Below are 16,193 nucleotides of genomic sequence, written 5' to 3'. Positions count from 1 at the left end.
TAGAGGAAACAATTATAGGCTTGCAGACAAAAAAACCCAATGAGATAATCTCTATAATGCTCCCAGATTCACCAAGCAAGTTCAGATTCACCCACGGCTCCATGTGGCTAAGTCTACCCGGTGCCTCTTCATGTTTCATTAAATCACTGCCAAAACATGCATGGGCCGACAGCAGGGAGAAAAGGTTAAATAAGATACCAATTGGAGAGAAATCATTAGCATTGTTTAGTAAAGGTTAGAGGGAAAATAAAAATGAGCCATCGAGCAATCAGCTGGAACACTCACTGGTCAGTCATTTTTGAAACAAAAAGCAACCAACCACCAAAAATCCCCCCACACTCAAATCTCTACGATACCTAAAACCCATAAACGTGAATTGGGGCTTGAAGGTAAGCCATGACTGGCTGCCATGGAAACAAAATTAATTGGTGCAGTCACTGGAGAGCATTATTCTCCCACAGGTAGCGCTGGCAGACAGATTGTTATGTTCTTTAACTTATGATCTTTTGCAAGGTAAGCTTCTCCTGACCTACACACCTCTCCTGTGCTATAGATTAATGCACTGTAATACATCTGTGTGTCTCAAGTTACCAGCTCTGGGTGCTCTGCAGAAAAAGCTCAGCCAACTGCAAGAGCTGCAGTGACCCCTGAGAATGTCACCTCCAGAGGTAATGGCAAAATATTGGGGATCTGGGTGCCTCCAGGCAGAGAGGAAGCATCCCAGGGGGACAGCATGCACAAGATGAAGAAGGAGGTCTCCTGGTGAGACAGGTGAAGAAAGAAGGTGAGAAAAGGTCACAGCACAGTCTTGTCTCTAGAATGTGACATAAAACTCTGAAAGAGGCCATATCAGGTAGAATTTCACCTGGAAATATCCTGTGCTCAAAACAGATCGTTTGCCAGACCCAGCTAGCTCAAAGCTAGCAAAATTAACAGACAACACAGAGGTCTCCAAAGAGCAAAATTTTACTGATAAGTATTAAAACAAACAAACAAACAACAACAAAAAAAAAGCAAAAGCAAAACCCCATGACCAAACAGGGAGTGTCCATATCTTTGGTTTGTGGTTTAAGTCCTTTCATATTTAAGAGTTTCCAGAATTTGAGGGGGAAATAAAGGAGACTTGTTTGTGTACCTGACTATGGGAAGCAGCTTCTAAAAATTCCTGCCAGGTTTCAAAGACTGAGATATTTGGGTGATGGTTTCACGGACAGCATTGCTAATTTATGCACTTATTGATTAACTCAGGCAGGATCTCGTTCCATATGACACTGTACTCCATCGTGGAGGTCTCCCTGGCAGGAAGAGTAGCTGCAGCCCTCCTCTGAGCACAGAAGAGCCACAATGTGAACACCAGCCTTTTGCAGAAGCCAGGCAGAAAAACATGCACTGTAAAGAAGGCTCAGGAGTGATGGTTTCTTACACACTGCAACGACAGCCACAGCGCTCCAATGGCAGCCAACTTATTTATTCTAGCTTCAACTGGCCATGAGTAAAGCAAAGGGTAAGGACAACTAAAGGAGGCGGGGTACTCTGGTCCCTCTTTTAGGACTGTAATTTCTTTTCAGTCACTCCAGTTAATTCCAGTCCTTTGATGTGAGCTATTGTATCTCTGAGCGTGCTTGGTGAAAGCCAGCAGCATTCACATGTGGGAGTATCACCAGGAGGCACCAGCTCCACCTTTACAGAAGCAGCAAGTGCAGCAACATTACTATGTCACCTTTACTGTGATGTATTCAAACATGGTGGCTTTGCAGCAGACTGTACCCATCACTGTTGGGCTGTATCCCATTTCCAGGAATGTCTCCACTTTCACCTCTTTGTTGTTTTTTTTTCCCCCTCACTTGAGAATGTTTTTTGAACTGTTTAACAAGCTAAAACTGAACATTTTCTAGCACACAAAGCTGCACATTGTGACACCAACAGGGACACAGCAAAATCTGAAACACCAGCCTAGCAGCATTTCATTAAAGGAAAAATATTCTTGAATCTACAGTTCTTGAATCTGTACAGAGTAAATCCTATTATCAATGCCTTACCACACCAGAGGTCATGTCTGATCCCACAACATCCCAGCCAATAATTACATTGGTGGACACCGCTCCTCACAGTGACTTTTAGAGAGCACAATCTAGCACTGTGCTGGTTCAGTTGGTCACATTGGATTTTTCCTCAAAAGGTACAAATGAAACCCCCATGCAGTGAGGTAAAACCCCATAACTCTTTCTACTAATGGTGAGAAACAAGGTAAAGGAAAGAGGGCATGGAACACCCACCGTTTCATCAGTGCAGATGGAGTGTACTTGGGTCCCAAACATAACCGAGGTGAAGATGAGAAAGAGAAGAGCCTCAAAACACAAGAGGATGAGAAGGATCACTGTGGTTGGTGGAGAGAAGGAGCTGCATTCTGTAAAGACAAAACAACAGAGTTAGAACGGGAGAGATCATGAAATGCAGCAGCTGCAGAACACCCGCTAGACCATGAGTTATCAACATCAACTACATGGTGATTACACTCAAAAAGGTGCACAGGAAAACTCGGACTTCTTGAGGATGCACAAAAATGAAGCCATCGGTCCTACAAACTTAACAAAGAAACAAGAACAACAACAACACTCCATGATTCTTTAAGCAGCAGCTTCCTTTCCCAGTGAGGTATTTTCCCAGCCTGCTAGTCAGGAATCCATTCTACCCTCTTTCCCTTATAGCACGGGTGTCAAACCTTTTGGCTTGCCTGGGCCGCACTGAGTGAAGTGGAATTGTCTTGGGCCACATATAAAATATATAATAAAGTAGCAAAGCTTATGTTTTTATATATATTTTTTATTAAAATGTAAAAAACAGAGAGCAGCAAAGCCATAAAACTAGTGAGATGTTTGGCCTTATTTTTATGAAGCATGCATCAGTGTCTGGTTCAATGGAAGTGGCTGCAGTTGTTAGTGAGTTCTCACGGTGCTCGTCAGAGAATTTTGATGAAATATTATTCTTCCTGTGATTCACCCTTGAAAACAACTGCTCACAAGTGCACATACTGTCAAAAAGCAATGATGTGAATAAGGCATGATTGTGAAGCATGGGATATTTTTCTCTGTTAAGGCAGACCTTGTCAAAGTCCAGTAACGAGACGAGATCAAATCTTTGACCTGAATGGCTGACTGCAACTCTACACACTTCATTTGAAAATGTGCAGGTAATGTATTTATGTCAACTGAAAATGGAGTCACAAATATACAAAAAAAAAAAAAAGATGATTCTTTTGAGAACAGGTTTTACGATTTCCAAATTCCTTTATCAAGCCAGAAAGCAGAGTTGCATATTTTTTGCTGTTCACAGGCCTGTGTTTAGCCAACACATCAAAATGCATGAGATCATTTGCCATCCGTTGAGCTTGCCATAATTTGTTTCATTTCAAATACTGTCATGGTTTGAAACACAGGAAAGATAAGCTGATTTTCACCTTGAAGACACACGTTTATCTCATTTAAATGAGCGATCAAATCCACCAAGAAGTGTTAAATCTGTGAGCCATTTTTCATTTTCAAGTTCTGGCACAGATTCCATTCCACAAATGACTTGATTTCATGTCACAAATCGTAACATCTTTTCAGCACTTTTACCCTGACTTAGCCACCTTCCTTCAGAAAAGTAAATGATGTCCTCATAATCGCATCCATGCTTTCAAGGAACTCCTGGAACTGGCGACAATTCAATCCATTGGACTTTATGCAATTCTCAGCTTAGATAACGATTTGCATGACATTATCCACTTTTACAGCTTCTGCACATACATTTTCATGGATGTATGATGCAGTGACAGTTCATCGAACGTGAGCTGCTGGTGGCAGTTGCATCACCTTCTATTAATTTAATAAATCCCTCTTTTTTACCAGCCATTGCTGAGGCACCATCAGTAGCTATACCACATTACATCTGCCACATTTTCCAAACACTGCTTAATAAGCACACCATCAGTAAATAGCTTAGATTTTTTTTTTTGCTACCATGTGACTAGCCTTTATAACAGAGTCCCTTTGAGTTTTAACCTTGTTGAGATGACAGACTTCTTTTTGGTTCCACTATTCTGTCTTTACGAAGCGTTCCTTGATACACATCAAGTTTGGCAGCACGTTTTTGCAGGTAATGTTTTTCCAGTTGTAAGCTTTGAAAACTATCACCGTTTCTTTACAAACTAAGCAGAGTGTCACGTTATTTGTCTTGACAAAAAGTACCCATCTGTCCATTTTTTTGGTGAGCACACTTCCTTCATCCATGATTTTTCTTTTTCTGGGTTCTGTTTTCTTCTGAGATGCCGTGAGGTAGGTTGAAATATTAGTATTGGCAATCACTGCACTGTTCTCAACAAGCACGTGCCATGTGTAGTATGCACATGGTATCATAAAAAAAATAATAAAAAAAGATGAGCTTTTCTCCCATGAGCAGATGTGAAGCTTCAAGAGATAAGCAATAATCAGGCACAACCAGCAAAAATGTAAGGCAGCTGGAACAACAAATCCATCTCTTGTAAACGCCCACTTCTGCTGCCAAAACCTGGGACAGGTTGGAAACTGCTTCCCCCACAGACACAGGCTTGGAGAAAGGGAACTTTCCTTTGATGCATCCTTCCCTCACGGTCCTAGCCATCATAGTCAAATCCAGATGTTCTCAGTGCATTTTGGAGCTGGTTGGCAAAGTTCTGAAGTGCAGAACAACCTTGTCAAATTCAGGTCATAAGCATGAATGTATTCATCCTCCACATTGTTAGAAGCTAATAAAACCAGTCCTTAAGAACAAGGACACATTCTAGGAAAAGGGAATTCTAAGAGAAAGGAAGCTAACGTCCTTCCAAGAAACTTGCAAGCTGCATACACAACTTTTGGCACCCGTCTCTTTAACTCAGCATTATCTAGAGAATTTCCCACACTCACCCTTTTTAAAAACATATCTCAAATGCTTATGTGAAAACTCGCTAATTTGTTGCCCCAGAACGAGGGCTGGCAGTTTATTTTGATTGTGTGCGGAAAGGAATTGTTTGTTCTCATGAGGGTGGATTTTTGGATCTGAGTTAACATGTTTTCCTGGCAGTCTTGCAAGAATGATTCACGTTAGCCTTTTAAAAAGAGCATACACATTCTCCTTATCTTGCTTTGGCATTCAGGAAATCAGTGCTGCCTTTAGGAGAACAGTAGTTTATTGCACACACACTATCTAGGAGTCTTTATGTCTCAGCTTCCCCTCAGGCAGTATCAGCCCTAAGACAGAACAGGACTTTTCAGGGCAAAGATCCTGGCAGGTCAGAAAGAATTATGAAGTTCCAGGATTGATCATTAAAAAAAAAGATAAAAATTAAAGATCACGTAGCAGAGCTTTGATACCATTCTCCTAAGCTGATACAAAAGGGGTTGTCTCACAAGAAAACTGCATTGTAAGGTCTTTTCCATAGGCTAATCTAATATTTTAATGAGATGCTTCATTAGTACTCACTTGTCCAGTCTTCTTCAAAGCAATACAAGAAGTGAAATCCCACCATAATTAGAGCATGCAGGGAAATCAGTGCTATATACATCTGGAAAAAAAGAAAAAAAAGAAAAAGGATGTAATATAGGCATCAGAAAAGACCAAAATGCTCATTTTCAACAACTTAAAACCAAGTGCAGTGTTCAGACTTAAAAGAACCCTAAAACCAAAACTCAACAACCTCCATCCCCCAAATAAAGCAACCTGAAGGTGGTAAACACCAAGGTGACCCCCAACTCATTCTGGCCTTACCAACAGCTCCAAGGGCATGGGAAGAAGTTCAGTTGGAAGCCAGGCAGACACAAAGCCTGGTGTCCCGCGCCTCAGCGTGGCCTCACAGACAGTGTATGGCCCTTGTCTGAGAGCTGCACTGTGCTCAGCAGAGGCACCAGCAGCTCTCTGACATTGAGGTGTCATGCTGTCAAAGCTCACGTCCGTGCTCACAAGCACGAGAGCACTACAGCTTACCAGTGAAACAACAGCTAATTTGTTTTCGCCACAATAAGCACTTTATCTATTTTCCAGTTTGAGAAAAAGGATTTCGTTTTTATCCCCTAAATAAGTGTTTTTTCCTGAGGCAGACACTGGCATGGAAAATTCCTGTCAGGCTTCAACACTTTGTACTTAATCCATTTTTTTTTAAACCCTGTCTTAGCTTTGCAACAAAACACTTCAAACTACTGGCAGTACTACACTACAATTTCCAAGGACAGGGCTAGAAAGATGACTCTCCTGGTCCTACAGGCTGTAACAAGAGTCCTGAGATACTATGCGTGAGGGACATTTTGTTACAGGGCAACCCTGTGGGAGCAGCAAAGGGTGAAAGGAGAGCATTTTGCCTCCTCTCGGAGCTGGAAGGTGCTGCCATGCTTTCAGCTCCCCAGGTCTTAAAGAGAGTAAACAGGAACAAAACCAAAAGAATAAACGAAACCAGAACTTTTGTTTCTCTTGCAACTACACTGGCTGTTTAATAGAGCCCACTTGAAAGTAATGGCAGTTTTAATGGAAATAGAAATCCCTTTGATATGATTAAAGCATCTTGCTCACCCCTCACAGTGAAAACAACCTTGCTCAAAGAAAAGAAAAGGGGTTTTGTTCTGTAATCTAACAATCCTAACAAACCACACTGTAGAAAATAAGTTTAGGAGAAAGACTTCCCTCTTAATTGAAAATTTCTCCCTTTCCACTTGGTAACATGAGAACACGCTTCCTTGAACCTACAGATTTCTCCAAAGACTTATTAATAAAATAGGGCATCGCTAAGAAGCAGCCTTGCAACACTCACACTACTCCCATGGGATGTCTGCAGTCGCTTTGATGAAACAGATTTCCACCCTCCCGTATAAGTAGTATTCAAGTCTGTGCTCCTGCTTTCTTACACGTTATCCCATAGATAACACCACAAAAAGTCAAACATCTCCTTGGTTTTTAAGCATAAAAATAAACTGCTTGCAAGTAGAACACGAACAATGCTTTCCAAAGGGGATGTAGATTTCCCTCTCCTTGCTTAAGATGTGACACCATCTCTTATTACACAATGTCAGACAGGTGCTCCTACAAGGACAGCATTTAGGTACCCCATGTATGGGCTGCAACTCTACCAAACACAAAGCAGAGTGAAACAATCACCAAATCATGTGAATTCGGAAACAGCACACCGATCACCTCACAAAACAAGCCTCACAAAGCCCTGACAAACACCTCCTGTTCTGCCTTTTCCCGGTTGTTATATTGCATGCATTCCCTGATAAGTGAAACAGGAGTCTGCAGGAGTTCCCTGAAAAGCTCTTCTGAAACAGGAAAGAAAAGCAAGCCAGCATTGGAGCTGCTTCAGAAATGACACGCCGCGCTTTGTGGCTGCATACTGGACAGCCTCAAACAACACGTGGCAAAATACTTACTGTAAACAGTACGAAGTACTTCTGGTTATTCTCTCCTACGCAGTTATTGACCCATGGGCAGTGATGGTCCATTTTCCGGATACACCTCTTGCAAACGCTGCAAGAAGACAGAACTTTATTTATAGCACATTCCATTCCAGGAATACAAGAATTCACAAAAATGTTTAGGAACACGAAGAAATGGAAGAACCAGAAGTGAAACGTAATGAGGTTCAACAAGGCCAAGTGCAAGGTGTTGCACTTGGGTCAGGGCAATCCCAGGGGTTATACAGACAGGGCAAAGAACCCCTTGAGAGCAGCCCTGCAGAGAAGGACTTGGGGGTCCTGGTAGACGAGAAGCTGGACATGAGCCAGCAGTGTGCGCTTGCAGCCCAGAAGTCCAACTGTGTTCTGGGCTGCAATAAAAGAGGAGTGGCCAGCAGGGAGAGGGAGGTGATTGTCCCCCTCTACTCAGCTCTTGTGAGGCCCCATCTGGAGTACTGTATCCCGGTACAGGAAGGACATGGAGCTCTTGGAGCAGGTCCAGAGGAGGGCCACTAAGATGATCAGAGGGCTGGAGCACCTCTCCTAGGAGGAAAGGTTGAGGAAACTGGGCTTGTTTAAGCTTGGAGAAGAGAAGGCTCCACAGAGACCTGGTTGTGGCCTTCCAGTATTTGAAAGGAGTGTATAAAAAGGAGGGGGTACAACTGTTTACGAGGGTGGACAGTGATAGGACAAGGGGGAATGGTTTTAAAATGAGACGGGAGGTTTAGGTTAGATATGAGGAGGAAGTTTTTCACACAGGGGGTGGTGACGCATTGCAACAGGTTGCCCAAGGAGGTTGTGGATGCCCCATCCCTGGAGGCATTCAAGGCCAGGCTGGATGTGGCTCTGGGCAGCCTGGCCTGGTGGTTGGTGACCCTGCACAGAGCAGGGGGGTTGAAACTGGATGATCACTGTGGTCCTTTTCAACCCAGGCCATTCTATGAAATCAGAACCTTTGTAAATTTACTATTCATTAATATTCCTGGGTCTCTCTCTGCCGAAATCAGCCACACAGTACAAAATGACCACCGTAAAAAATTCATGAAAAGCAATACACAGTCTCATAATGTTATCAGAGGTTCTGCCAAAATACAGTTTGAAAAATACATTCGGGCAGATGGAAAAACTGTGTGTTAGTCTGGTTTTAATCTAGTCAGCCTCTAAAAACAAGCACAGATTAAAAGCTAACCAAAAATCCCACCTACAACACAAAGATGTGAAAAACGGTTCATAAGCAAAAACACTTTTCAGAATTATTAATCATAGCATCATAGAACGGCCTGGGTTGAAAAGGACCTCAAAGATCATGTAGTTTCAAGCCTCCTGCCATGGGCAGGGTCACCAACCAGTAGACCAGGCTAATAGCAGGTAAAGGTTTACTTGCTATTATTATCTGCTAGCAAGAACTTGTGAAGAACAAAACTAAAGCAAACGTGAGAACAGACTCTTGAAAACAAGGTAAGCTACACGCTGCCATAAAACAGCCATGGCACATAGTCAGGAAGACATTACCACAATATACATCCAAGGTACAATTAGATGTTAAAGTATTTGACAAAACCACACTAATAAAATCAAAATTCAAGCTCTTGCCAGCAGGCACGCTGTGGCTTGAAGTCAAATAATTAAAAGACTGCTACTTTGTCTGAACATCATTCTCCTGGTTAGTCAGGAACTGCTTCGAGCCTCATAATAAAAGAGGTCTTTTTCTCTGCTGCTTTCTCATATGATAGCAGACGAAAGGCTGTCTCCTGATACCGCATCGCACAAACAAGCACAGAAATCAAATATGAAAAAGCACAAAACCCCAAACCAAAGGAACAATAGCCCCATAAAAGGGAGCAGCAGCAGCGATCCCAGAACAATTCTGGCGCCCCTGAAACAGGAAGAATTGAGGGCTGCCTCATTTGATTTTCATTTTTCTTCTCAGAATTAAAAATATTTTGACTTTTAATATACCCAAACACTTAAGGAGAGCCTCAAATAAAAACATAAGCATGTTCTTATGAGCACTTACAAATAAATAATAGAAAGCCTCTCTCTGAACTGCACCGACTGCACAGCAGGAGGAGTTAATCCCAAGGAGCCTTGCCATGCCTGAACAATCAATGAGCTGCTACGGTCCTGATGCTAAGGGAAAGGCTGCCTGGGTAGGCAGCCATAGCAAGAGCTCAGGCAGGCACAGGTAGCCTGTTACCTACTGGCCCCAGACACAGTAGACAACAGAAGAAGCCTCATTTTGCTAGAATAAGCAACTCAAAATCGTTTTTGAGCTATGTGGTACTCCAATCATGTTGTGTTGTAAAAGCAAGTTATCTGCCTGAAAATTTCAGACTTCAAAAGGACAAGCATCAACCGTTCACTCTGGAAAGAGGCAGAGGGAGAAGGGTGGATGGCATAAAGCAGGAGGGTGCCTCCCTGTACTCTGATTTAGTTTGTGTGATTTTCTGTGTGAGTACATACACTTCCCTTCAGCTCTGAAGCACATTGAGCACTAAAGCAACCCCTACAATTGCTGCCAGGTCCTAGTTCCCCAAAAAGGGACAGCCTGAAGCAGTTAAAGCAAAGAGCTCCACAAAGGAGGCAGCTAAGGCTGGGAAGAGACTTATCATTCTCTGCTTGCGTACCAAAAGGAGGTGGATAAGAGGCAGAAGGTGAAACTAGCTGGTTGAAAAGGAAGCACGGAACCAAGGACCAAAAGTGGTCAACAGCAGCGATTGCCCATACTCACATACACTCCCCTCAACAGCCCAGCTTCCAAACACTGGAAGGAACACTGCTGGGCATCAGGGAGCCATGTAACTAAAAAGCAACGTGGTCCCTCATGCACACAGCTGCCAACACCTCCTGCTCATGCACATGCGCAGACTTGGGGTGTGAAAGTCAAACATATCTCCCTGCCCCACAGGGAACACTGGGCTGAAGATTCTCAACACTACTGATGCACAGTGGATAGGTTTTCCAAATTCTAATGTCTATAAAATTAACTTAAAGAATGGAGAAAAGAACTGCAGAGATGAGGTTTTGTGTTTTGCCAAACAGCCTTTTTCATTTGCCTACAGTGTGAGTCATCAGCCAGACAGCATTTTAGATGTGAAGCTTCATTCATAATTGAAGACGTGTCAGAGGGGATTTTACAGCGGCATTAATAAGTGATAGGAACGATCACATTGCTCCTACTGAATAACCAGCTCCCGAGCTGGATTACAACAAAAAGCCAGCAACAAAAAAATTGCACACTAAAGCTCTGAGATCTGAAAAATGCAAACAGCAAAGCACGTCTGTGCAGCTCAGTCGTACCTACAGTATCTCCCTCCCCACAAGACCACTGCCTGAATCCAGTAACAATGCATACTGAGAGAGCTTCTATCATTGTGGTTTGGGGGTAGATAAGGAAAGGATACCAGTGCAAATTCATTAACTACTTACTGGAAAGCAGGTTCGCTTGTTTTAAAAGTGGAAGAGAATGTTAGGAAGTAGTTATTGTTTTGCTCACTGCTTTTAGTACTAAAAAGCTCACTACCAGCTACTCTCTTCGGGGAAGTTTATCCTACCAGAAAAAGAAAGGACATGACAGATCAGTAGACATACTGATCTGCCACAAAGCACAAAACAAAGTCACAGTACTCAATGAAAATGTGGAATCTGGAACTCTTGAAATAAAAATATTACACACACACACACACAGTTACCTGAACTTTAGTTTTAAATTAAGTATCATCTCTAAATCTATAGAAAATAGGTCTGACTTAAAAATAAAAAGACCTTTTTCATTGACTTTTAAGAGACATTTACACTGTATGGACTTCTCTGCATTTTGGTGGTTAATGAACCTTTTAAAGTCATTTTAAGTCTTTTTTTCACACAGTAGCCAATACTACAAATTACAGAACGTCAATTACAGGTCTGAAGCAGCACTCCTGTGAAGTGTTTCTCATTTTGCAAGAAGTAGCCCCAGCCTGCTGAAGATGAAAACGCCCCTGAAAACACCTGAGATTTTTACACAGAAGCTTGAATGCGTCTGCCACTTCTGGCAACAGAATTTGAATGCCAAACTCTCAATTTAATCACTCAAGTTTCACACTGTAATAATAATCCAAGCACACAGGACAATTCTTGAGGTCCAGAGGTACTTGATAAAAGAGCAATCATCAGAAAAGGCTTTACCTGCAGTGATGTGCTCTGTCAGGTTTGATGCTACAACATTTTGGGCACTTGTAAACCACCTGTCCTGGCTTTAGCTGTAAACTCTCAATGAACTCTTTCGTTGCGTTACCTTTGGGCACAGCACCCTGCAGAAAAAGGAAAACAAACCAGAAGATTATCTTGTGAACACTGTCAGTGCTCAGAATAATAGAGATGACTTAAAACTATGGAAGGGGAGGGAGAGAAAATAGGAAAAAAAATTCTCTAGTATCAACAGGGATTTGGGAAGAGCAAGAAGATTCAGAAAAAGAAGTTAAAACAAGGTGGTCCTAATATAGAGAGCAATATGTTCAAACATCTCTTTTAAAAACAAAATAAAACAAGCAGCAGTAAATCCTTACAGAAGGAATCAGTCTTTTGTAATCCCACAGTAATCTTCAATTATTTAATAATTCTTACCCCCCTCCCCACGTCTATCCATGGATTTATCATCCCAGTGTTTCTCATCACAAATTGAAGACAGCAGATGTTTTAATTCAAGTAGAAGCAGCTACTTCTGAAGTACCATTGTGTAGAGCAGCAGTAGCTGATAAGCATGTAATACATTTATAGTTATACTTCCATTGTGTATTTGTTATTTAAATCAGGGTTTAAAGTTCAAACAATGCACTCTTTCTAAGAATCCTTCCCCCTAAGTAAGACCAGGCAAAATGTTTTTGTTTGTGCAATTGTGACATTAAAATAAGTGTCTTTAAACAGTAGAAGCCTGAACTTCCAAAAGTTATCAAAACATTCAAGAGTTTCCAGCCCATGGCCATAGATTTGATCAGAAGAGAAAAAAAAAAGATGAAATGTGATGTATGAAATCACTGCTGGTACTCTGACGCAATGCATCCCTGTAGGTGTAGGTTTTTATACTGAAATAAAACAAGGGATTGAATATTTGAACACATTTCTGATGGAGCAGCCATTATTAACAAAAGAACTGCACATTCAAGTGGTATTATAAGGTTTTCTTGAGCAGTCTTGGGATTTTTTGGCACAAACCTCCCAGCAGCCCTGGCCAACCCAGGACTGGTGACCAAGACCAGTTTACACAAAATGCTACAACCAATGCTCTCTCAGCGCACAGCAAGGTTCCAAACACAAGGGATGTTTTTAGCAAGAACACAAAGGAAGCAGTTCCTGAAAAGGATGATATGCTATCAATCCTGAAAAATACAGGTGCTCATTCATTTTTCATAACAATTCCCATTTCTTTGCAGTGCTCTGCTTCATTCTTGATCCCAGATGTGCTGCTGCTCTCCATCTCCCAGCAGCCATCTCCCTCCCAAACTCATACTGCCCACCTTGCGTCGCTGCATCCCCTTCCCTTTGTTCCCTCCTCCATTTTGCCTAGCTGATTTCTTTCTAAAAATCTTTATGAAAAATAAAACCTCACTGGTTCCCTCCATCCACACCCCCAAATCCCACCAACCACACAGTGGGAATTAACGTATCTTTTCCAGATTCCTCTGTGTAGAGGTTTTATCTGTTTGTCTGAAGCTGTCCTTGCTCAGCCTGCTTTAAAATACAGTTTTTGTTTCAAGAGTGACCACTAGCTCTACAAAATAACACCAGGGACCTGAAGGTCCTCCATATTAAAGCCACACAACATACAATAATTAACAACAACAATAACGCTTATATAACAAATTGCTACAACCTTGTATTTGCGAGCCCAATGACCACAAGTTTCAGCACCTCAACTACTGCTCAAAGTTCTGCCCAGCAGCAGTAGCATGCAATGAATCAGTCTTTGCTTTACCACAGGCTGCAAAACTATCCCAAACCAAGCAATTTCTGCAGCTCTGCAACTTCTGGAAGAGCTGAAAAAATCAAACAATAAAAATTACACTGAAGTTTTAACAGCACCTAACAAGGTTTCGAGCAGGAAATGGCATTTGGAGGGAATAATGTGAGTATCAGGGACACACTGCCATTCCCAACAGCAACAAAAAGACTCAGAAGGAAGGAGAAAAGGAATCTAAGCTTGTTTTTCCTTCCACAGTCTAGTGTGAACATGGCTTTGAACTGAATATACTTTCCAGAGGTTGATAAACAAAATAAGCACAAGCCATTCAGAATAACCATCACGGTATTAAACCATCTCTTATTAGAGAAGCCATGTTCTACAGAGGCAAGGGAGCGCCACAATCCATACGCTTCCTATCTGTCCAAGAACTTTCAGCTGGTAGCATGCTTACATAATATTTGTTTTTGCACGGTCCAATAAGCTTCATTAAAACACTAGTATGAGAGATGGCAGCATGGCTTTCCAAAACTATGTGTGTTCTGCTCCATTCTGCTGAAGTAACGCTTGCCAAGGCAGATAACCAGAACCAGCTTTTCCTGCTTCGCTGTTTTGTCAAGACATGACAAGCCACAAACATGAGATCCAGTATTTGTAAGAAAAGTCTCAGGGAGAAACACTCTCCTCCTCAGTGCAGAAAAAGAAGCTGCTCTCACAAGGAGAATCTACAGCTGGGTCCTGTACTTTGCATTTGACTTGAGTGGGATGAGGAATTAGCCTCTCACATCAGCAGCCTCTCAGCAGGCTGACACGCAGAAGTTATTTAAATCTGCCACTCACTCAGCAACTGAGTTACTCAACACCGATCAGATAAGAAAAACACTGCCTTTTTCTTCCCGAGACATGCAGGGAGAGATACTTACTGGATCTGTCAGCATAGCACGAAAATGTGAAGCCAAAGCAAGGAACGCCAAGGTGTTGAACAGCGTGCCATTGATGACACTATAAACGTAATCTCTTGAGGGAACTAGCATGACAAGAAGGACTACAAAGTCAGCGTAGAACACCAGCATCCAGGTGACGACGGCACACGCGATACCACAGCCATCTCGAATAAACCACATTGTTCCCAAGGAAGCGTGGCTAGGAGGTGGAACACACTTCTCCGGCTGGAGGTATTCGGGTGTCCTTTCAATATCTCTGAAGCGGTGGACTGAAGAAATCATCATAGGCTATTATGTCCATACTTGCATCTGAAAGAGAATCAGAAATAGCATTCACTGCCGCGCGAGGCCCTCCAACATCCATTTACACGGTGGAATGGGATCGCATGAGACATTCCCAACTGCAGAAACTGAGTAGAAACAGTGAGAAAGATGAACCAAACAAAAAATAATGGCTTTGAAAGCCAGACTCTCGTGCTTATCAGAACACCTCTTACCCAAGAAGGCTCTCAAAGTGCTTTTAAGACTTGCTTAATCACACACTGACTCCAGCCACCCCCACTAAGGAAAGGCAGTGAGCACTCCGATGCAGAGCACAGTGGCCAGGTGGTGCCAATGGGAGCAGCTGCAGAAACACCTGGGCACCACCATGGGGGAAAAGAGCAGAGCAGAGCCCCTTCTGCTGGGTCGGGCCCAAGAAAGAAAAGAGAGCCTGGGGGTTCAATCTGCACAGACTGCTGAGGAGTAATGGCAGCAACTCCTGAAGCAGCAGCCCAGGCAAAGATTTTTATAGAATCTCCAGTCTAGCCTGGACTGTGCTCTTCCCTCCTCCACTGGCTTTACAGCCCCCTGGGGCCTGCTGCTCCTCTTCGCTCCATCCCTCAATAGCATTTGCTTTGCCCCCCCCTTGGAACTCCTGGAGGCTTTGCAAGTGCCATTCACACACCCAACCTCTTCTTCCAAGGACACTTCTTCAAGAAGTGTTTGCACAGCGTTCGAAATGCTTCAACGCCGCAACCGATGTGCCAGGACCCACCTCTCACAAAAATGGGCTTGGCTGCTAAATACACTGAACTGCATGTACCCAACAGAAGGGCTCAGCTGCCTCCCCCCCTGACATGTAAGGATTGGCTTCATCAAAAAACAGCACTCGTTTCCATTTCAATTCAGAGAGAGGAAGACGATGCTCACCACCAGTTATGTTTTCTGCCAAAAAGTTCACATTGAAGCTACTTTTGCACTCAACTGTTGAAAAAAATAACAAACAAACAAACAACCCTAAAATATAGTATTGCTTAGACAAAACGGATGCATTTTATAGGAAATAGTGAGATCATAGAAGTATCCAGAACCTTAAGCTCCTCTCAAAGCATTTATGGCTCAGTTCTGTCCAGGAGAGGGAAAAGCTCTATTTCAGAAGCCCCGGGGCCATGCTGTTGCCCTGTCCAGACAGTAATGGGGATGACAACTTGCTTCTTTGCTGTTATTTCAGGAGGACCAAATTCACAGAAGGACATTGAGTCTCTCATGGCCTAAGGTTAAGGCTACTAATGAGCAGGGTGATTAATTAGGTATGTTTGTCCTTTTCTGCTGTTAATGCACAGTACACTACCAAGTGAAACGGCTTACGATGCTGAAAAAAAAGTCATGTGGGTTAACATTACAGCCTACCAACTTTACAGATACAGCACACAGAACAGAAGAACCAAGATTAAAGAAGTGCCTGTGTATCTCAATTACTTTGGTGAGGAAAAAAAATGACAAAACTCCTCGTTAGCAAAACTCACCCATCACACTGCAATTATTTTGTGTTTTAAGCACAGCTATAGCTGAGCCTCCTGACAGCAGGCACTTTAGGGAGAGAAGCTCTAT

At 42.6% G+C, this 16,193-nt stretch overlaps 1 protein-coding gene across 15 annotated transcripts in view; it reads right to left on the bottom strand.

The window, feature by feature from the left end:
• ZDHHC3 (zinc finger DHHC-type containing 3) overlaps positions 1–16,193 on the bottom strand; it is a 31,489-nt gene that overhangs the window by 6,484 nt on the left and 8,812 nt on the right. For 13 of the 15 annotated variants that reach the window (XM_046938167.1, XM_025147504.3, XM_046938168.1 and 10 more), the window contains 5 exons: positions 14,301–14,630; positions 11,607–11,731; positions 7,416–7,512; positions 5,482–5,563; positions 2,277–2,407 (listed from right to left, as the gene is read on the bottom strand). In XM_046938167.1, the coding sequence (XP_046794123.1) occupies positions 2,277–2,407; positions 5,482–5,563; positions 7,416–7,512; positions 11,607–11,731; positions 14,301–14,606 (741 nt within the window). In that variant the 5' untranslated portion in view covers positions 14,607–14,630. Of the gene's footprint in view, positions 1–950; positions 1,681–2,276; positions 2,408–5,481; positions 5,564–7,415; positions 7,513–11,606; positions 11,732–14,300; positions 14,631–16,193 lie in introns of those variants that run through there. The other 2 variants (XM_025147505.3, XM_046938173.1) reach the window with 1 other exon arrangement.

The sequence above is a fragment of the Gallus gallus genome, chromosome 2, assembly GCF_016699485.2.
Source record: "Gallus gallus isolate bGalGal1 chromosome 2, bGalGal1.mat.broiler.GRCg7b, whole genome shotgun sequence".
Classification (NCBI taxonomy): domain Eukaryota; kingdom Metazoa; phylum Chordata; class Aves; order Galliformes; family Phasianidae; genus Gallus; species Gallus gallus.
Note: the sequence above shows the minus strand (reverse complement) of the source record. Positions and strands in the feature narration are given on the sequence as shown.